General features: G+C 33.3%; 1 protein-coding gene and 1 long non-coding RNA gene across 3 annotated transcripts in view; one reads left to right on the forward strand and one right to left on the reverse strand.

The window, feature by feature from the left end:
- Positions 1 to 22,647, reverse strand: part of LOC115229412 (protein madd-4) — a 279,033-nt gene that overhangs the window by 27,875 nt on the left and 228,511 nt on the right. The window contains exons 6-10 of one of the 2 annotated variants that reach the window (XM_029799776.2): positions 13,705 to 13,752; positions 7,320 to 7,521; positions 2,755 to 3,576; positions 1,055 to 1,237; positions 79 to 226 (exon numbers count right to left, since the gene is read on the reverse strand). In XM_029799776.2, coding sequence (XP_029655636.1) covers positions 79 to 226; positions 1,055 to 1,237; positions 2,755 to 3,576; positions 7,320 to 7,521; positions 13,705 to 13,752 — 1,403 coding nt within the window. The remainder of the gene's footprint in view (positions 1 to 78; positions 227 to 1,054; positions 1,238 to 2,754; positions 3,577 to 7,319; positions 7,522 to 13,704; positions 13,753 to 22,647) is intronic. The other variant, XM_036511411.1, reaches the window with a different exon arrangement.
- Positions 9,870 to 22,647, forward strand: part of LOC118767199 — a 17,399-nt gene continuing 4,621 nt past the window's right edge. Inside the window, exons 1-3 of the long non-coding RNA XR_005003104.1 lie at positions 9,870 to 9,880; positions 18,002 to 18,005; positions 21,940 to 21,950. This is a non-coding gene — a long non-coding RNA (uncharacterized LOC118767199). The remainder of the gene's footprint in view (positions 9,881 to 18,001; positions 18,006 to 21,939; positions 21,951 to 22,647) is intronic.

Here is a 22,647-nt window from a genome sequence, read left to right on the forward strand (position 1 = left end):
CAGTTATCTCAACAGGGTTACAGCACTGGCCGTGTATATAAAGTAAAGAATTGAAGTGTGAATATATATTGTACTTACCATTAATACAAGAGCTGCTTTCGCAAGCAACCCGGGCATGAGGCCTCTGCTTCCTCTTGCAGTTAATTCCAGCGGGTTTCTTTGAGTGTTTCCATATACACGACAAGATTCTATATTTGTATCTGGTTGGACCGCAGTATGGTCGACACTAAAGTTGTGTGAAATGAAATCAGAAACACAGTATTATAAATATCATTATAGATAAACATACTATCTATACACCATACACACTATATAAGTTTTATTATATATACTATATATACACTATATTTACTATTAAAAATATTATCATATGTACTCTGTATACATACATATATATATATATATATATATATATATATATATATATATATAGCATTTAGACATTACATATACCATATATACGTTATATATACCGTTATAGATATAAACTATACACACACTCTACGTACTATTATAAATATTATTGTATCTGCTATATGTACACTATATACCATATATATACTATTATAATTTGACTTAGTAAGCGTTTGAGGTGGTTGGGTCGTTAGTAGGCTGGACAAATTGTTTGTGCCTACATTAGAATGGATTATGAACTAACTTCGTATTAAAATGGCGCATGTGTCAAGATTAATTTCATAATGTATTAATTCAAACGAGTTTAATTCATTGAAATGTAAACATTTTGTTATGTATCAAAATAAGACAAAACAATATCTCAACAAGATACATGCATGCATGCATACATACATACATACATACATACATACATAATACGCACACACAAAGTCAAAACAGATATATATATAACTGACGTTTATACAAGGAATGCCAATTTCATTTTATTTAACAACACATAACTGAATCGTTTCAACACATGCTGAGTTACCGGACCAAAACACCAGAATCCAGGATGTGAATTACATATTGAAATGCTTTATATTACTGATATACAAAATTAAGATTAAAAAGGAAAGAAAATCTCTAGTTTTCTTACCCCAGTCCATTTTGAAGTACGCCACAAGGAAATGCATTTATTATTTCCACAAATACGACGATGTTCTGGAACCAGTTCCCCATGACAAGCTGATGGTTTAGCAACAGTTCCATTGGAAAATATGCAGTCAACTTGGCGGGTTATCATAGAAATTCCATCCCGAATACAGTGTTGCGCTGTGCACTGAAATCGTGTAAAAATTAAATTTAGCTTAAATGTCATGGCTATAAAATCGAATTTAATTCGTGTGTTTGTGTGTGTGTGTGTGTGTGTGTGTGTGTGTGTGCGTGTGTGTGTGTGTGTGTGTGTGTGTGTGTGTGCGTGTGTGTGTGCAAATCCAGTCACGAAAATTTTCATTTTAAAACATCTAATCTATGAACATTGAGATGAAATATTTCTTGAAGAATATTTTCTTAACGGCTTTCGCAGAATACAAACATCTAATAGTTGCATCTTAGAAGACCGGTTTCTCGTTTCGTTTTTTATCATAATTCTGAGAAAGTAAAATACGCAACCAAAAAGGTAAACCAACCTAAAAAAACATGTAGCTATTTCCTAGTGCTATGCCCGGGTTCAATTATATTGAGTAGGACTAATCCTGACTCAGTCGATTTTGGTATGTTTCAGATACCGATTCCGCCGAGTTCTGATGGCTGAAGGCAAACCGAACTGAAACCAGGAGCAAATTTTTTTCATGGAGAGATTTTATGCTACGCATATGAGTAGTACCCATTGAAGACTTAAATTCTGACAGCCAAGGTAAAGTGAATTGCTTACAGTTAGAATTCACAAATAAATCCTACCCGATCTGAACTGTTTGGATTGAAGGTTATTAGTGAATTTTTCTTTACCAATATATTTATTGACTTCAGTTATATATTAATGAATATGGTTTAATATACACAGCAGCTCGTCTTTAAAATCTTCACAAATGAAAGATATTCAAAGACGGTGTGGATGAGGCAGCGAGTCTTCATAAATGCAATACAATGATTGCGAATAAGTGTAATGTGAGACAAATGCTTCTGAGTTGGCACCATGGTAGAAATCTTTACAACCGAAATGTCTGTGTCGGGGTTGAAGATGGCTTAGATGCTTTCATTCTTTTGGTTAAGAGGAAGAAATTGTTAATATGATCTTTTCAAGCTCAACGAGATGGGAAGAGATCGGCGTGGTGAACATTTCTTCTTGAAAACCCACAGCTGTTGAATAAACAGGAAGGAGGAAATTCCGAACAGCCAATGTTCTGGGGTGGTAGAATCAGCTTAGGGATTAGCACAGGTAATTGGATGGCACTGGACAAGATCTCACTGGCAGGAAAAGGTAAGACGAATAAGTTGGGAATGCTTGAGTGGAGATGACGAGACCAACCAACTTTGAGAAGCAAAAGCCATGTAGTAACGGTGGAAAAGGCCGAGCGAGCGAGAATCACGTCAATGGGCCAGAAATTTGATTTGTTTTGCTGTTACGGCTTACCGAAGCATGAGAATGTTGTTGTACCATGTGTTTTCCATGGCAAAAATGAATTTAAAGGGCTTAGACAATGAACTAAAATACTGAAAAGTAATTGCGATTCGTTTGTGAATCAGAATAGGAGATAATGCATATTCGTGATTTCACACAAGAAAAACTGAGACAAAGAAAAGAAGGATTGACATAGCAATTAATAAGATGAAAAATGTGTTTTAAAATGTACTCACATTTGTCCATTTATCAATTTTCCATGTTGGACATTGGTGCATTTCTACACATTTTTGAACAGTTCCAGGTTTCTGTAAACCAGCTCTCAAACATTCTGAATCTGGGTACAACTTTAAATAACTATCAGTTTTTATTGCACAGTCCACTTCTCTCATCTGTGTACCAGAGCCACATGAAACGGTACAGGGAGACCATTTTTTGGTCAAAAACTGAACTTTTTTGTGCCGAGTTCCACTCGCATCAGCTATAATTCCGGGAGACATTTTGTAATTTTTCTTCACATTACTCTGTAAATCCTCATCGGCGGAGTTAAAAGCTGAAGCGATTTTTTGAGCTTTCTTCAACGTCTGGAACTGAATTGAAGAGTTGGCTTGTAGAGAACCTGCAAAACATGTGTAAGTTCCTGCATCTCTTTCTGCTATCGAATAACGAATCTTCAAAGCTCCTTTCATAGATTTACGTACACGACCATATAATGGTAAAATATAGTCGTTCTTTTTCCAGTTGACTATATGTGGTGGGAAGTTCTTTACTGGACATCTTATTGTAACTCGCGTCTTTGGAATAATGATAGCGTTCGATCCGACTCTTACGTTTATAGATGGAACCTGCTTTAATTGAATAAAGGTAAGATTTTCTGAGCGAATTAAGGGAATATATTTAGCATCAACTTCACACGCCTTCGTATAACAAGGTTTTGCAGTTTCTGGTTTGTTCGATCTACACATATGTTCCTTTATAGGTAAATGACGACCATCTGACATTTTAGTTGTGCATACTACACTTCGTTTCATGCGTCCTGGACCGCAACTTGCAGAACACTATGAATTGAAAAATGAGAAAGAAAAAAAAACATATTAAATTACCTATAAATTGCAAAAACAAGAAAAATACATTTAAAGCCATATATATATACTCTTTACTCTTTACTCTTTAACTTGTTTCAGTCATTTGACTGCGGCCATGGTGGAGCACCGCCTTTAATCGAGCAACTCGACCCCGGGACTTATTCTTTTGTAAGCCCAGTACTTATTCTATCGCTCTCTTTTGCCGAAACGCTAAGTAACGGGGACATAAACACACCAGCATCGATTGTCAAGCAATGCTAGGGGTACAAACACAGACACACAAACATATACACACACACGCATATATATAGATATATATATACATAAATACGACGAGCTTCTTTCAGTTTTCGTCTACCAAATCCACTCACAAGGCTTTGGTCGGCCCGAGGCTATAGTAGAAGATACTTGCCGAAGGTGCCACGCAGTGGGACTGAACCCGGAACCATGTGGTTGGTAAACAAGCTACTTACGACACAGCCACTCCTGCGCCTATATATATATATATATATATATATATATATATATATATATATATATATATATATATGTATATATATATATATATATATATATATTATATATATATATATATATATATATATATATATATATATATATAATAAATTAATGTTTTCATTTGGTCACATTTAAAAGAAATGCATTTATCGATATTCATTTAAATCAATTCAATGTAGGGAATATATTTATAAAAAAAATATTATGCAACATATTTAAGAAGTTGCCTTTTAGATATAAATAAAATATTCAAATGTCATATTGAATTACTCGTCTACAATATTTTCAATTGTTAAGTAAGGTGGCGAACAATGTAAGCAATGCTAAAGTCTCTGTAAGCCGAGTTTGCAGCATCGTTCGGATCTTTGCTTTAAGACTCTATCTTATAATTAAACCTTTGATGTCCGTAGGAAATGCATTACTAGCACAAATTCGTATTTCACTCTTTTAAAAACTTTTTGCCTCATTGGAAGAAATAACTATTAAAAATATGCATTGGATATTGTAGTACAGAAGTAAATTTCTTAGTTCAATATATTCTTCGGTTAAGAATATGCTGGAACTCAAAGTATACTTTTCCCTACAAAATCTAGGGTTGTTCAAATTTATCAAGAAATTCTTGCTAACAACAAACTGTTGCGAAGATCTTTATACGAAACACTGAAAGAGTCTCAAGGCGGTTACCAGATATGCTAAAAATAGTAACTGAATATCACTCAAATTACAGTGTACCTTTACCATTAACTTTACACTCTTGAAAAACGGAAGGAAACATAGAATAATGTAGCTCTGTATAACACAGGTAAAGCGAATGTAATGATCTTTATATTAGTGCTTCTTTAATCTGGAAGCTAGTATTTCACCCGAATTGTCCAGTATGCTCCAGAATAAACTAGGTTCTCTGAGTTTCATATAGCAATGAGAAAAACTCGCTGTGTGTGTGTGTGTTCACAGTCTTAAAATTACGTGGCATTATCAAAACGTAGCAACTTAGCAACGTATTTATTGAAGTAAATACTATACTAATCGTACATAATTATTAAAGTTACCAGTCATAATTACTTTATGATAAATATCTTGTATCAAATGGTAAACAACTGTCAGACGATGACGATGACTACGACAACGATAATGTTCATGATGACCGTTCTTCCTAGCAAAAGATTATTCTGTTGCTACGCTATAGAGAGAATACATTTTGATTTCAGTAAAAGTGAATCTAAAATTATCGTTTTATATTTGAACGAACCTGAAGACTAATTTGCTATGTGGACTCTAAATAGATTACAATGTTTAGCAATCTTACAATGGTAGGCTTCATTAAGATTTTCTGAACAGTAAATGGTAGATATGATAATGCTTAAAGAATTTGCTACTTGTTTTTCTTTTCTGTGATAGAATGGATAAAAAACCTATTAGAGTCTGATCCTATTTCTAACTCCTTCACAACTCCCAAATTCCTCAAAGATCGACAACATTCCTTCTCTAGTCATTAAGTGACTTAAATATGTATATTTATGAAAAGAAATAGATCGTGAAAGAGGAATATAATAACATCCTGTCCCACTTTCATTAAAGTAATTGATTTAATTTCTGAAAAATTATTATGCTTTCTGCTTACGAAATATATTTGGGAAGTTTACGGCTGCTGACAAATGTTCTTAATAAATTTTATTTCATAATATAAGTACACCGATGGGAAAAAAATAGTTAGCTTTGCTAAACAAGCTGTCGACTAATCTGGTGAATCATGTGAGCCATATACAGTTGAATAATGGAAACGATGTGGTATAATCTTGTGGAGCAGTATACCGTATGTATGTATGTATATATATATACACACACACATACACACACACATATATATATATATGTATATATATACACGCACTCACGCACATATATATATGTATATATATTATATACACACACACACACATAAACACACACACACATATATATTTACACATACAAATTTGCATGATTCCAAGTAGAAGAGTTAAAATTAAACAACAAAAAATACGCATAGGTCACCATACTTAAAGTGGAGACCAGAAAATATTTTTTAGCCCATAGAAATTACAACCGCAAAGGTGTAAAACGTCGATCATCATCATCAGCAGCAGCAATAGTAGAAGTGGTAATATAGTAGTAGTAGTAGTAGTAGTACTAGTAGTGGTGGTGGTGGTAGTAGTAGTAGTAGTAGTAGTAGTAGTAGTAATGGTGGTGGTAGTAGTATTAGTAGTAGTAGTAGTAGTAGTAGTAGTAGTAGTTGTAGTAGTAGTAGTAGTGGTGGTGGTGGTGGTGGTAGTAGTAGTAGTAGTAGTAGTAGTAGTAGTGGTAGTAGTAGTAGTAGTAATAGTAGTAGTAGTAGTAGTAGTACTTCGTCCGCGTGAAAGTAGTAGATATTATGTGTAAATAATCGGAATCGTTAGCATGTCGGGCAATAAGCTTACCGGCATTTCGCCAGTCTCTACTTTCTGAGTTCAAATTCCACCGAGGCGGACTTTCATCGTTGTAGGGTCGATAAAATAAGTACCAGTTGAGTACTGGAGTCGATTTAATCGACTTACCCCGAACTTGCTGGTCTTGTGCCAAAATAATTTTTGAATCATCATCGTAGGAGTGGCTGTGTGGCATGTAGATTACTTACGAACTACATAGTTCCGGGTTCAGTCCCACTGCGTGGAACCTTGGGCAAGTGTCTTCTACTGTAGCCCCGGGTCGACCAAAGCCTTGTGAATGGATTTGGTAGACGGAAACTGAAAGAAGCCCGTCGTATATATGTATATATATGTATGTTTGTGTATATGTTTGTGTGTCTGTGTTTGTCCCCCCAACATCGCTTGACAACTGATGCTTGTGTGTTTACGTCCCCGTAAGATAGCAGTTCGACAAAGGAGACCGATAGAATAAGTACTAGGCTTCCAAAGAATAAATAAGACCTGGGGTCGATTCGCTCGACTAAAGGCGGTGCTCCAGCATGGCCAGAGTCAAATGACTGAAACAAGTAAAGGAGTAAAAAGAGAGTAAAGAGTATTTTATTTTATTTTACAGAAGCAGTACATAGTGTGAGAATTATTTTAAAAGATATTCGCTCTAGTGTTACTGCATCATAAACAATAAAACAAAAAAACAAAAGTAGATACGAAATCTTATAAAGAAAAAAAAACTACACGAAAACATAAGCGACTTACTGGGCTCCAGAGACCAACGGACCACAAAGATCCACACTTATGATTGTTGCACGTCTGTTCGCTGGCTGGATGTGGTAGGGGACATAGATTATTGTCGACGACTCTGCTGATTTCTTGATTTCCCTGAACACACTCGACACGTCGATATTGCATCCCTCCGCCACATTCCGAAGTGCACGGACCGAACTTGCCAATTTTCCATCTAGAGATAGTGAGAAGATTTAGGAAAATTTGTTCGTTTTGTATGGAAATATGATACTGTTTTATATATATATATATATATATATATATATATAACAGTATCTTTATATATATAAGTTATATACACACACGCATACGTATATACACACATACATACACATACATATATACAAAGTGAGAGAGAGAGGGAGAGAAGCATTTTGAAACTTCACATATAAATATAAAAAAGATGAAACGTTAGCCCTTGTAGAACATTATACGCTAAAAACGTGACGCTCCGCTCAAGTACACAAAACATAAAACTGATTTTGTTCAGTGAAAATCAGTCAACTTTATTGGAGATACTTTGTGTTTTACAATGCAACTATTCAACTTTCGAATAAAAAAATAAAACACAATAAATGCGCCCTTTTTAAAGCCTAGCCAGGCTCATGGGCCTGGTTTCCCGGTTTCTATGGCGTATGTGCTCCTCAGATAACGGGACGCCAGTCCATCGCAGCGTTACTCATTTTTGCCAGCTGAGTGGACTGGAGCAACGTGAAATGAAGTGTTTTGCTCAAGAACACAATGCGTTACCCGGTCCAGGAATCGAAACCACAATCTTACGATCATGATGCTGACACCCTAACCACTAAGCCACGCCCCTCCACCAACTTTCGAGTAAGTATCTAATAAAACTCAGCTTTCTTTATAATGCAAATAAACGTGTATGTGTGTGTGTGTTTGTAGATTGTGCGCTGGGGGTGGTAAAACGGATCGAAACTCTTTATTACCACTTAATTGGTCAACTTGGTAGAACTCATCGAGAGATAGAAAAAGTGGAATATTCCATAAAGCACTCGATAGTGAACCGCTGGGGATTGACGTTCGACTTGCTCGGAGCAGCAGAGTTGAGCATCGATTCTAGTACGAACTAGTACGAATTACTTTTAATTTCTCATGTCAATATTTATATTATATATTTCCCCCCGCCTTATATTTGTCGACTTTACAGAATTCGAATAGGAAATCTGCATATGAACTGGTATTTTTTTCATCTCCTAGAACAAATAACTTTGATCATTTCTTGGCAAAACAGGTTCGGTGCATGTAAATGAATAGAGTAAAGGCCATGTGTATTTCTGTGATTTGGAATTGGTGTAATTAAAATCAATTATATGAAATGAAATATGTAGTTAATAATTAATATTTTAGTCTTCGTTTGTTTCTTATATGGAGCTGAAAATATACAATAAATTAAAGAAATACGACAGCTCGATACGGCTGTAGTTCGCCTAAATTTAATTTAACTGTGAGTTATATTTTATTTCTTGATATTCGGTGGTGTGATGTAAGTATAGAATAAGTTGTGACCTCGTAAAAAAAATCTAACAATTTACTTACCACTTGTTATATCCACACAATGAATATTTATTTAAGAGGACCGGACTCTTCAGCTCCAAAAGTTTTACCAACAGAGTCAATCACCAATGAAGTATTGTAATTGACCGAGACCAGATTATCAGAGAGTTACCATGTATCATGCACTCTAGAAACCTATACGCTGTACAAACAACTAGTAGCAAGGAAATTCAGCAGTAACTATGAAGCATCTAAGAGTAATGTCTGCGAGTACTGTTTCAAAGAGGTGCTGTAGCAATATATCGTAGTCTCTATTACGTGGACCACTTCGGAAATTGAAGCAAATATATTATCTAGAGAGATAATAACTGAAACTGTAAGCGTTAGATTAGAGATCTGACTCTATATATTCTATAAGCTGGCTAAATGCAATATTTGCTCCTAAAAGGATGATGAATTGTAAAAAAGAGAAAAGTTGCTTTTTCAATTGCGGAATGATACCTGTGTCTTGAATATTTTGTGACTTACAGGAACGGTTCTGTGTTAGTTTATTCTTGCCAAATATTAAAGTGAAAGAAAAACAACCAAGCAAAAGTTTTTCCTTCATAAAAATGTTAAAATACCTCAATGAATTCGAACGGTAGCCTATGTGATGTTTGATAACATCAGCTTACCCTATGGCATTCATAGCAATGGTTCAAGGGATATTTGGAAAATGCTAAGCTAGAATGAATGCTCAGCTAAAATTCATTTATATTCACAATAATAACTATGACCTCATCAAAAAAGAAAAAGAATACAAACGGTTAAAAAGTAAACTATTACATCTGTATTCTACATCTCATATTTTGATATCTATGGAATAATTGACAACAATTAACTTGTAGAATTAACACTAATCATAATGACGGTTAAGCAATGACATTTACATACACTTGCATGTTTGTATCCATATATTTATACACAATGCGGGTGAGTATTAACATATTCGTGCATGTACAAAATATATTAATAATAATGTTTTTTTTTCTGAGAACGTATGTCGACGTTTATGTATATGCATACTGATGACGTGCATCGATGGTGTCTAATCTTATTAAAAGACTAACGTATAGAGACATATTGGGAAAAACAGTACACATGAACTTCTTACTATAAACTCATATATTTAGCATATACAATTTGAAATATGTATACACATAAGTATTTAAGTACAGATACCCATCTCCACGTGCATATGTATTTAAGTATAAATGTTCATCTGTACATGTACGTGTCTATATAAACGTAAACAGTTAGTATCATTATTTTCATACTCTTGTTTCATGACTATATCTGTTTTGAGCCATTTGATACTCAGAGTTTTATACGTAATAGTTATATAGGGATATCAACATTTCATGCCTATTTGTTCATATTTGACTCATATAACAACGAAATATAATTCACATTGTATGAGCAACCGTGTCTACCAAATAATAGTTGCATGATTCCATTAAGTTAATGCTGCAAACAAGGTTGAGAGCAGATAATAAAACAGTAACAACAACAACAACAACATCAACAGTAACATTAACATAAAACAAATGTTGACGATGTCCATAACAACAATACTGAGGTATTAAAGAACAAAACAGTTAATGCTTCAAGCTTAGCATCATTTTGGTGCTAGAGCAGCTGGAATATGATACAGTGTTAGTAAAGACATTTACCAATAGAAGAAAGCGTGAAATGTGTCTAGCATTAGTGTATTTAAATGAGATCATTATATAGGTGTGTGTGTGTGTTTACGCGCAATGTAATGTAATGTGATGTATGTATGTATGTATGTATGTATGTATGTATGTATGTATATATATATATATGTGTGTATATATATATATATATACATATTTTTACATATATATATATATATATAATATATATATATATATATATATATATATATATAAGTTGGACTTCCTAGTCGCCAGAAACACCAACATGTCATAGAAGAAACGGAAAGAAGAAAAGTACTCAGAAATGAAGGAATAGCTATTACCGAATATATATATATATATATATATATATATATATATATATATATGTGTGTATATATATATATATATACATATTTTTACATATATATATATATATATATATATATATATATATATATATATATATAAGTTGGACTTCCTAGTCGCCAGAAACACCAACATGTCATAGAAGAAACGGAAAGAAGAAAAGTACTCAGAAATGAAGGAATAGCTATTACCGAATATATATATATATATATATATATATATATATATATATATGGAATAGAAGGTTACGTGTAAGGGTGTGTGTGTGTGTGTATTTGGTATAGCAGATATAAATAGCCGTGAAATAGGTAATTCAGTATAGCTATTATGAAATTCAGATGACTGATCGAAAACCGCTGTGAAGAAAGAAAAGAAAAGAAGAAGGAAAGAAAATTCAACAAATGAAGAAAAGCACTAAAATTGATAAAGGATGGAATTTGGAAAATGAAGCTTTAGATTCATTAAATGGAAATTATTTGTACTCTATCTCTGTAACGTAAAAATAATATTCGTGTACTAACTTTACAATATGAAAATATATTATGAGTGAATTAATTTCTAAAAATTTCTGTGTAATATATCGAACTTTAGTAAGAAGCCAACTTGAGACTGATAACGGATACGCTTGAAACTACCGACTGTCTTAAATTGTCTCTAATAGTTAATTCATTGCGTCTTATAAAAATATTTCTAAAACGTAAGCAATCGTAGCTAATTTTCCAGTAATTTTGCGAGAAGTGAAATTACATTTCTTATTTGGATTATTGTACGCCATTTGAAAGACTATAGATGATTGTAGACTGTTAATCACTTTTTCTTTTTTTTTTAAGAAGATCAGTCCGGAGAGTGATCTTTAACCCTTTAGTGTTTAAACTGGCCAAATCCGGCCCAATATATTCTACATATTTTATATTCAAACTGGCCATATCTAGCCTCTCACACCTAACCTACATTGACAGTCTAAAAATAAACAATCACATCATTGAAACCTCAAAGCTATAAGGTAATGCATGATTAATTCAAAAAAATTTTAATAAAAAAACATTACATTTAACAGAGTAATCTGAACACTAAAGGGTTAAGAGTCTGTAAAGAGAGAGACGAGAAAGTTCTTTCCAGTATTTCGTTACAGTCTTTTAAGTTCTGTGATTAAATCTAGCCGGAGTTAACTTTGCTATTTATCATTCTGAAGTCAATAAAATAAAATACATGACATGCTCTAAGCTCAACTCTAACTCTCTGTCAAAATTTACAGACTTGTGTTCATGCCAGAAATCATTATTAGATGTTCAAAAGTCTCGAAACGGCTGCATTGCGAATTCTTTTTTGCAGTGATTGAATAAAATAAAGCATAAAGGTTTGAGTCTTATCTCATACGAAATTTATAGATATTACATAATTATTCGTGATATTATTCTGAACGTCAATCTCTTAGGAAAAGTTTGACATTTCTCACCGAAATTCTATTTATTTTTCTATATCTACTTTTACTGGTCAAACTGTTGATTGACAAGGTTGATTGGAAGTTTGGGCTACACGTTGTGGATTGAAATACTTTTCAGGACGATCAGATACTTGAGAGTGTTAACTTTTTAAAGGTAAGAATCCTACTGAATATTATATAATTAACTAATTATCTTAGAACCGATGAAAAAGCAACCCATCTATTATATATCCTTAATTTACAACCAAGGTTTTTGTTTTGGGCTACTTTCTAACATAATTCCTACTTTTTGAAAATCTTCAACTACATTTTAATGAAATTAATTTTAGCTAAACTCATCTTATTAAACTATTCAGTTTTTTCCGAAACAGTTGTTTAATGGAATATGATCAACAATTGTTTATTTCTAACTTTGTAATTCAACTGAATCTGTATGATTTACGTGACAATTTACATGAGACGAATGAACTGTCCATGACAGGGTAAGGCAATTAATGAAATTATTAAAGCCGCGGTCAAGGAAGTGATGATGTGTGGTAATTTCTTATCAATAAATTATTTAATGATGCGTTAGTCTACATCTATTTTATATTTAAATTTGAATTAAAAAAAAAGAAAGTGGGACAAATGGAATTATCGCTTTTCACGATTAATGATAGGGTTATGTGTAAATAAATTTCTCATACAGAAAAGTAGAAATTGAACCAATAAGCGAATTATCGATATTTCTTAAAGTATATATTACATGACACATCACATTAAAAAAAGGTTATGTTATTTATCATTTAAACAAATATATTAATGATAATCTCAAGAAGGCATATTTGTTATACGTAAAGAGAAAATAAGTAAGAAATGTTATGCTTTGAACGATATATTGAATAATTATATTTAAAAAAAAAAAGGTTAGGATTGAAGTATTGTAGAAAAATAGGAATAGTGTTATTTACATTCATGACATAAACAATAATTTCTGTAGAGGGGGAAATGTGTGTTACATTTGAAAGGAGAATTAGTGTTATACTTTGAAGTATAGTTGCGTTGAAAAGAAAAAAGGATTTTGTTTGTAAATAACAGAACCGTTTAGTCAAAAGTTCAAGAATAATCTGTTATACTTAGTATTAACAATTATGCTTTACTTCAATTGCAGTCTTTCCTTCAACTTATTATAACATGCAATGTTAAGCGCGAAGCAGATGGAAATTGTCGATTCAAAGAGTAGACGTATTCCTTTAACGTTTTTGCAAGGGACATGGTTGTTAGGAAGCCCTATTTTATCATGACATGACAAAACAGAAGTATGAATTTAGTCACAATAAAGAGACACACATACTCTCTTGATGGTTGCCTGTCCACTCGAGACAGTGGACCCTGGTTATTTCTGAAAAATACAAACAAGCGCGATACAAATTTTAGCAACATCTGTTATAGTCCATTGTATATATGTATAAACTTAAGACGCAAGTGTGCACGCATCTTTGGAATTGCTTAGGTTTTGCTTAACTGGCTATCAATATGCCTTGACGCACATTTACATAATTACCTGTAGTGATATATGCACATCCGAATTCTTATATTCCATGCATGTAAATATGTGTTCCTCACAAGATATAATGGTCATATATTCGTGGGTTTATGTGTGTTTACGTACATGTGTGTTTGTGTATCAATGCATTTGTATGTATATAGTATTTCAAATAAATATTTTTAATATTTTATATATATTTACATGTGCATATTACATCTGAAATTACATGAAAAGTTATCTAAATCATCTTGTCATTCGAAGCTTGCTAGCATTTGCATGTATGAATCTATCTATATGTTAAGTGAATGTGTGTCAGTGTACGTATGTACGCGCGCGCGTGTGTTTATGAGCGTGCGCGTGTGTGTATGTGTGTGTGTGTTCTGTGGTTGTGTTTGGTTTAATAATTATTACTATTTATGGATCAGTTGTTGCACTTTTAGCTTTTCTGCAATGTCTTTTTAAATGGTCAATAAGCAAAGGGGTCGCGGGTATCAAATAGCAATAATAGCGCGGGAGGCAAAATCACAAAACGTACAAAATAACAATTACAGGATGACAACACACATATTAAGTATGAAGTACATTTACAATATAGTAAACAACAATTACAACAACATAAATATATAACACAATACAATAACATGAATTCCATGAATAGAAAAAAAAACAATTGATAATTCAGAGATTGAAACGTCACTTGTAAACAATGCTACAAGAAAATTTAGGAAAATAAAACACGGTATTAAGCTGAAATAAGATGAAATTTTCATTAAATATTGAAGACCAAATATCTGCAAAGTTAAATAATTGCATAGAAAATGTATGTAAAGAAAATTCATTAATATTCTTTGCTCAATTGGAGTAAGACAATCATTTTAAAGATGTACATTTGTGATACTTCAACGTATCAAGATGGTGTTCGACCTTATATAAAATGTATATTTAGTTTAATATTTCAGGTGTGGTTGATTAGAAGAATTGGTAACGGACAAATTCCTCAGTGCGAATCCTTCAAGAGTAGACTGTGTCTTTGTTGACATTTTGCAATTAATGTACGGAAAACATTAAAAAAATCAAACTAAAAAAAAACAGAGAACTCGACTCTGTATCAATGTGCTTTTTACCGTGCGCGATATACTGTGTTGCCCTGATCATGGGTACATTCATTCTGATAACATCTAGGATTAACCAATATAATTTGAAGGAAGTACTGCTTCTTATAACCAAACCGCCAAAATTCCTATTGAATATAACAACTAATGATTCTATTTCAAAATTCGTATCTTAGGTTATATATTTTTGATTTTGCATAAAACAAATCAAACACTTTTATATTTCTTTGGCCTTACCCTCTTCGGCCTTAATAAATTATTAGCAGAACTTTCTATTTATTTTTATCTGTTTGTATGTCTCTCTTTCTACAACATGCACACATATATTCTATAATTTTGCTTTCATTTCCTCATCACTCTTCACAGCCTTATTTTAGTTTATTTCCGTCCATTTCTTTGGAGGTTATTAGTCTATCTTCCTAGTTACCTCATGCAGCCGTTTCATATGTAACAATGTTTTAAATGTAAAATTTCAAGCATACACATAACTGTGTTGCATGCCAACTGTACCCTACACCTAAAATTTGAATAGAGAGAGATAAGTTTGGTGTGGGGAGAGTATAACAAGAATTACTTTGGTACTTCTAAACAATTTATTTTGCTAATATAAAATCATAATGTAACTGGGAAAAAGGGTAAAATTATTCGTTTGTATAAATTTATACTACTAACAGTATATCATAATATACTGCAGGCTGTGCAGCATGAGATGAAAGATTAATTGATTAAAATAATTGATAAGTAAAAGAACAGTAAATTACTGATAATGGGAATGTTTTAATGTTTCTCTGAAATATAAAAAAAATCGTGTTTGCATTTAAATTAAAGTTGAAAGAATAACACAATCGTGAAATTAATGAAAATGACGTCCTAGAAGCATCACGATGCATTGGCTACTTCTAATTCAATCCTACACATGGTCTCATGTATTATATTAGAGATTTCACACGGGTTATGAATGAAAATTCAAACCAGGAAGACTAAAAAATATACTTAGGGCATAATATAATCATTCTCAGAAAACTAGTCTGATCAAAACTTAGATGAATTTCATAGAGTACAAATAGAGGGAGAAATGGGATAAGAATATTTGGAGAAATGATATTGGGGTTTAAGATTGGGAATATAGCCATCCACTAGATTTGGTATTAAACGAACGCAGTCAGAATGAGAAATAATGACATGGGAAATAAAGACTGGTTATTCGATGGCAAACATTAAACAAAACATGGTTTCTCATGGTTGTGAAGTTAAGGGGAAAAACTTCTGACGTCTACCTTTTTATGATTTTATGATCACAGATTTGTGTTATTCAGCTCACAGATTTGAAAAAAAACACACACACACAAACACACACACATATATATACATATATATGTATGTACATATATATTTATATGTATATATATATACATATGCGTGTGCATATATATATATACATATATGCATATATATATGTGTATATATGCATGTATATATATATATATATATATATATGCATATATATACGTATATATATATGTCTATATATATGTATATAAATATATATATATATATATATGTATATACATATATATATATATATGTATATGTATATACATATATATATATATGTATATATATATGCATATATATACGTATATATATATGTATATATAAATGTATATATATGCATATATGTATATACATATATATATATATACATATATACATATATATATATGCATATATACATACACACACATATATATATAATATTGAAAAGTGACACACAAGCTTATATGTATATGAAAAATAAGACAAGGTAGAAAATGCTAAAATAATTTTATCACGAAATTACATTTTTAACGGTTAGTACTGGTTTCTTCCTTTTCAACTTTTTCGACTGAGTAAAACAAAGGTAGATATTGAGAAGAAAACCTATTAAAAGATAAAATTAAATGAAATGTCTAGTAAATATTTCCATAGTCTTCAAAGAAGTTAGGCATTTTTCTATTTTCTCAGTTTGTCTGTCTGTCTGTCTCTCCCTCTCTCTCTCTCTCTCGGCTTTTTCGAAGGCTCGTAAGGTAGGTAGGTAGTAGCAGATCTGAAAAATTGTATATATGGGCGCAGAGATATATTTGGTACTGAAGTTTAATGGTTTCAGCAGCAGCAGCAGCTGAAGACAGTTGAAGACGAAAAGGAGGGGAAGAAGAAGAAGGAAAACAAGAAGAAGAAGAAGAAGAAGAAGGAAAAGAAGAAGAAGAAGGAAAAGAAGACGGGAGCGGTATTATCCAGTAGTAGAAGCTCTCCGTGGAATTTACTTTAATGGTCAAGTAACCTCAAAGTGACATGTTGTGGTTGTAGCAGCAGTAATAGCAGGAACTGTTCTAAATAAATTCGTGGGAAACGACTGTTAATATATCTATCGTATTTAATATTTCTGTGGCTATTATTCTAAGATCCCTAAGGTAGTGTCATCTGTGGTGCAAGCATTAAAAAGAGGTTATATTTTGCGATAAAATATGATTCTTTCCTAATTCGCTGATAGTAGGAAGCATTATCACGAAATTGGGTTGTTCATTCGTAGTGTAAATATCGATGTGTTCACTTAATGTTATTTTTCCTGTATTCGCGTATTTTAAGTTGGGACCTATGTACTGTCATCCTCTGGCGTAGACTGTTTTTAGTTTGACCAATGTATTACTCTTGACACCCTGAACAAGTTCACACATATATTAGGTTCTCCAAAACACATGTAAAGTTGTTTTCCCTGTAAAACGTTGACTCTGTTTGAACAACACCGATCCCTCAATTAGGTTGACGTATATACTACAAGTAGGTGTTTCGCATTTTTTTACTACCGGCTTCGATGTTGTTGACGAGTGTCCTTGGCTATGTGCTAGAATATTTTTCATTGACTTGGGCTGTCTTTTGCTCTTTATGATGGTGTGCGTTTGGAGAATTTTATTAATTCTCTGGTCCCCTTTTAGTAAAGGAATGTTCTGGAGGATGGTGTCGAAGGTCTCATTGTTTACGTGTTGTGTGTGGATATGTACGGTAAGGCTTTTAGCTGTAATTCATTCTTTAGTTCGTGGATGTAAAGTTGTAGGGCACGTTGAAAACCGATATCAATTATGGATGGTGGGTAACCTTTTGTTCATGTTGTCATGCGTCCCTGGTGCTTGTATCAGATACTATAGTGCAAATTCTTTCGGCCAGGTTGAAAGGGATATTTAATCTAGTGTGTCTTGGGTGGTATGAGTTGAATGATAGATATTGCTTGGAATCAGTGGGCTTTTCTATGTCTATTTCTATGTTTCTGTTGGATTTCTTAATGACGATGTCGAAGAATCGAAGTTGTTAATGCCTGTACTACTGGGTAATACCACTCCCGTCTTTTTTCTTCTACTTCACTTCTTCTGCCTCTTCCCTCTCTTCTTCTTCTTCTTCTTCTTCTTCTTCCTCTTCCCCTTCCCCTACTTTTCGCCTTCTTCTGCTGCTGCTGCTCACACCATCAAACTTCAGAACCAAGTATATCTCTACACCGATAAATACATTTTTTTTAGATCTGCTACTACCTACCTTACGAGCCTTCACAAAAGAAAAGAGAGAAAGAAAAAAGGAAAATATCCCACCTATTTGAATATTATGGAAATATATACAAAACATTTCATTTGATTTTTTTTCTTCAAATAAATAGTTTTTCTTCTTAATATCCACCTTCGTTCTACTCTTAGTTGAAAAAGTCGAAAAGACAAAAACCGGTACGAACCGTTACAAAATGTATTTCATTATAAAATTATTTTAGCATTTTCTACCTTTTCTTATTTTCCTTTGATATATATATATATATATATATATATATATATATATATATATATATATATATATACACACATATACACGCACACATACATGTATACATACATACACACACACATACATACATACATACATACATACTACATACATACATACATACATACATACATACATACATACATACATACATATATATATTCCTGTTTGTTGCATGTGTGTGCGCGAATGCATGCGTATACATCTACTATTAAAGTTACGATAGGTCGAGAACCACTAACCTGCTTTTTCTGAGGGTGTTGATGGAATAGAACTTAGAAAAATGGCTAGGAGTTTAAAATAATATTTCAAGAATATATTTTAGACAATTATCACCAATGAGCTGTGTTGCAAATATAGTAAATACCATGCTGAATGCATTGAAAAATAATTCTCAAAAGAGAGATAGGATTAAAATTGTTTTAAAAAAATGAACGAAATACAATATGAAAATTATATGTCAAAATATATTTATCCAAACAATAACGCATTTGAAAACAATTTCATTTAATATATAAAAAGACAAATAAATAATACTTTTTAAACATTTCAACATTTAAATGTACATAAAATAAAGCAATAGCGACAAAAGTCTTGTAAAAATGCAACTTAGTCTTTGTATTAATATCAAGTGCCTCTTTTATGTATAACAAATTTCAGGGAAAAAATGTGATATTTCATGAAAGAAAAGTTCGTTTGAAAACATTGCCATATATTTGGTGTGTCCCTAAGCTGGAACATTTTGTAAATTGACTAGCAGAATTTGAGTTAAATGTCCTTAAATGTCAACATTTCAAGCGACGTTAGATACAGATTCAGCAATTAGATTCTGAGAATAGTAGTAGCATACGTATGTATATATATATATATATATTTGCATTTCCCTGTAGGCAGAAATGTATACTTTGAAGTTATATATTTATATACAAGGTTGTATATATATATGTATGTACACACACACACACATAAGTATGTTCCATTGTACACATCACTCACATATACATAAATACATGCATACGCAACTACACAAATATATACATGCATATATATATATATATATGTGTATGTGTGTGCGTGTGTGTGTGTATGTGTGTGTGTGTGTGATGTATTTGTGTGTGTTTGGTGGATTACTTCATCAAGAGCGGTGAACGATCTTCTCAACAGCACTGGTTACGTGTTTATAAAGCACGCACTTGGAATACCCAGCATTATACTTCGACTGTTCCGCTCACCATGACATTGAAAGGAAAAAAATAAAGGGCCGTAACTGAACAATCAACAGAAAACATTTAAGCGGAGGAGGCAGGGCTGTGGAGCGTGTACCCGACTCTCTCCTACCAATTAGGTAACCTGAACCGGTGCATAGCGTACTACTTGCCAGATATAACGGGTACATGCAAAGAAAGGGTGGGATGCGGACCCCATATAGATCGCAGCTGTCCATCTCTCTCTTACTCTTTTACTTGTTTCAGTCATTTGACTGCGGCCATGCTGGAGCACCGCCTTTAATCGAGCAAATCGACCCCGGGACTTATTCTTTGTAAGCTCAGTACTTATTCTATCGGTCTCTTTTGCCGAACCGCTAAGTGACGGGGACATAAACACACCAGCATCGGTTGTCAAGCAATGCTAGGGGGACAAACACAGACACACAAACATACACGCACACATATATATATATATACATATATACGACAGGCTTCTTTCAGTTTCCGTCTATCAAATCCACTCACAAGGCTTTGGTCGGCCCGAGGCTATAGTAGAAGACACTTGCCCAAGGTGTCATGCAGTGGGACTGAACCCAGAACCATGTAGTTCTTAAGCAAGCTACTTACCACACAGCCACTCCTCCTGTCCATGTGAAAAGTGATTTTCCTTCTTGCTGAAGGTTGTCCACTCATACTTAACAAACGCCTACACAGATTCTATGCTTAGACAGGAGTATACAAAATAACGCATGCAACCACAATACAACGTTAAACGCACCTGCTGCGTTTAACTGAGATTTTTGAACAGGTTTACTTCGGTTTTTCCAGCATGAGCCAAAGGACGCAACTTCCTATGAAGTATTCTTCTGGAAACTTTCCAACTTAGTTCCCTTCGAAACGTAGGTATTGCCAAATAAACCTTTTACCTCTACCTTATACAAGATTCATAGGCATTTTAGCGGGTTTCTTATCTGTCCTGCCTATTTTCTAATAAATCTCCTGACCAAGTTAACCTAGTGCAGGATAAGTTTCGGCAATCCAGCTAAGCCATAGGCTGTATTACATTATATGTTACCAGTAAGCAGTCAAAGCCTTTGTGGAGGCACATGACCTAGTGATTAGAGTAGCGGACTCACGGTCGAGGGATCGCGGGTTCGAATCTCAGACCGGGTGATGTGTGTGTTTATAAGCGAAAAACCTAAGCTCCATGCGACTCCGGCAGAAGGTATTGATGAACTTCTGCTGACTCTTTCGCCACAACTTTCTTTCACAGTTTCCTCTTGCACCTCACCTGCGACGGACCGGCGTCCCGTCCAGGTGGGGAACCTATACGCCAAGGAAACTGGGAAACCGGTCCTTATGAGCCAGGCATGACTTGAGAAGGAACAAACTTGAAAATTCAAAGCCTTTACACACAGACACGTGTCTGTTTCTGTGTGTTTGTGTGTGTGTGTATGTGTAATCCAAATAAGACAATAAAATACTTTAGCATGTTTAATTAACAATTACACATGTTTCTGGAGCAACTCTGCTTTGTTCAGTGGGTACGGAAACAACTGTAACTGATCATTAAAGACGTGCTAAAGAATATGTTTCTGTTATAATTTGGATTATATTTTACTCTTCGCTAAATCTATGCAACGGTTTTACCGTCGTGAAACCAGGATTTTGTACATGGGAAGAATTTCGGTATTAGCCAGGAATCTGATAGTGCTGATAGCTCAGAACTCGGGTCGAGTGTTGCATTGGCAATACAGTATCTTTCTACCATACCACATACCAGGACCTAATACATACAAACACCACACACACACACACACACACACACATATATATATATATATATATATATATGCTGTTGATTGCCGAAGACGGAACAGATAAAGATGAGGTGTAAACGAGACAAATTCTTAAAGAACTTGAATATTTGAAGAGGGAAAGCAAGTGGCAAATAACGGATATCGATTTGAATACAGAAAGAGAAAAGCAAATCAGAAGACAACTTCAAAGAATAATTAACTGCTATAGGATCAAGCGCATAAGGAAGACGAAAAAATCGAAGCAAGCATCTATAATGCAATTTTTTATTAAATATTCAATAAAATATAGAATTGTTCTCCAGATGCTAATGCAAGACAATAAACTTGTACTGTATAAAGTTATGTTCGATTAATTTTGTGTTTATGTCGATTTTACGCGTCTTTTTTTCCGTATGGTATCTCGGAAGAGTATAAAAATTTTGTGGTTTTCATAATCTAGAAATCTGGCTGTCATCAAAGGTTTTCATATATTAATAGATATTCGAATACTACAGATTAGATTATAGTTGTGTTATTGTGAGACAAGTATATAAATATGACTGTGTCTGTTATTTTATTTAGTTTTTTCTTATGCTCTAATTTGTTTTTAGCAGAGCCACGGCTAAAATAGAGCAGCGCATTCAAACACACACACACACACACACACACACACACACACACACACACATATCTATATATATATATATATATATATATATATATATATATATAGGAATAAAAATTTGTGAAATACACGAAGAGACGGACACAGAAAACAGACAGGTCACC

The sequence above is a fragment of the Octopus sinensis genome, linkage group LG2 (genome assembly GCF_006345805.1).
Source record: "Octopus sinensis linkage group LG2, ASM634580v1, whole genome shotgun sequence".
NCBI lineage: Eukaryota > Metazoa > Mollusca > Cephalopoda > Octopoda > Octopodidae > Octopus > Octopus sinensis.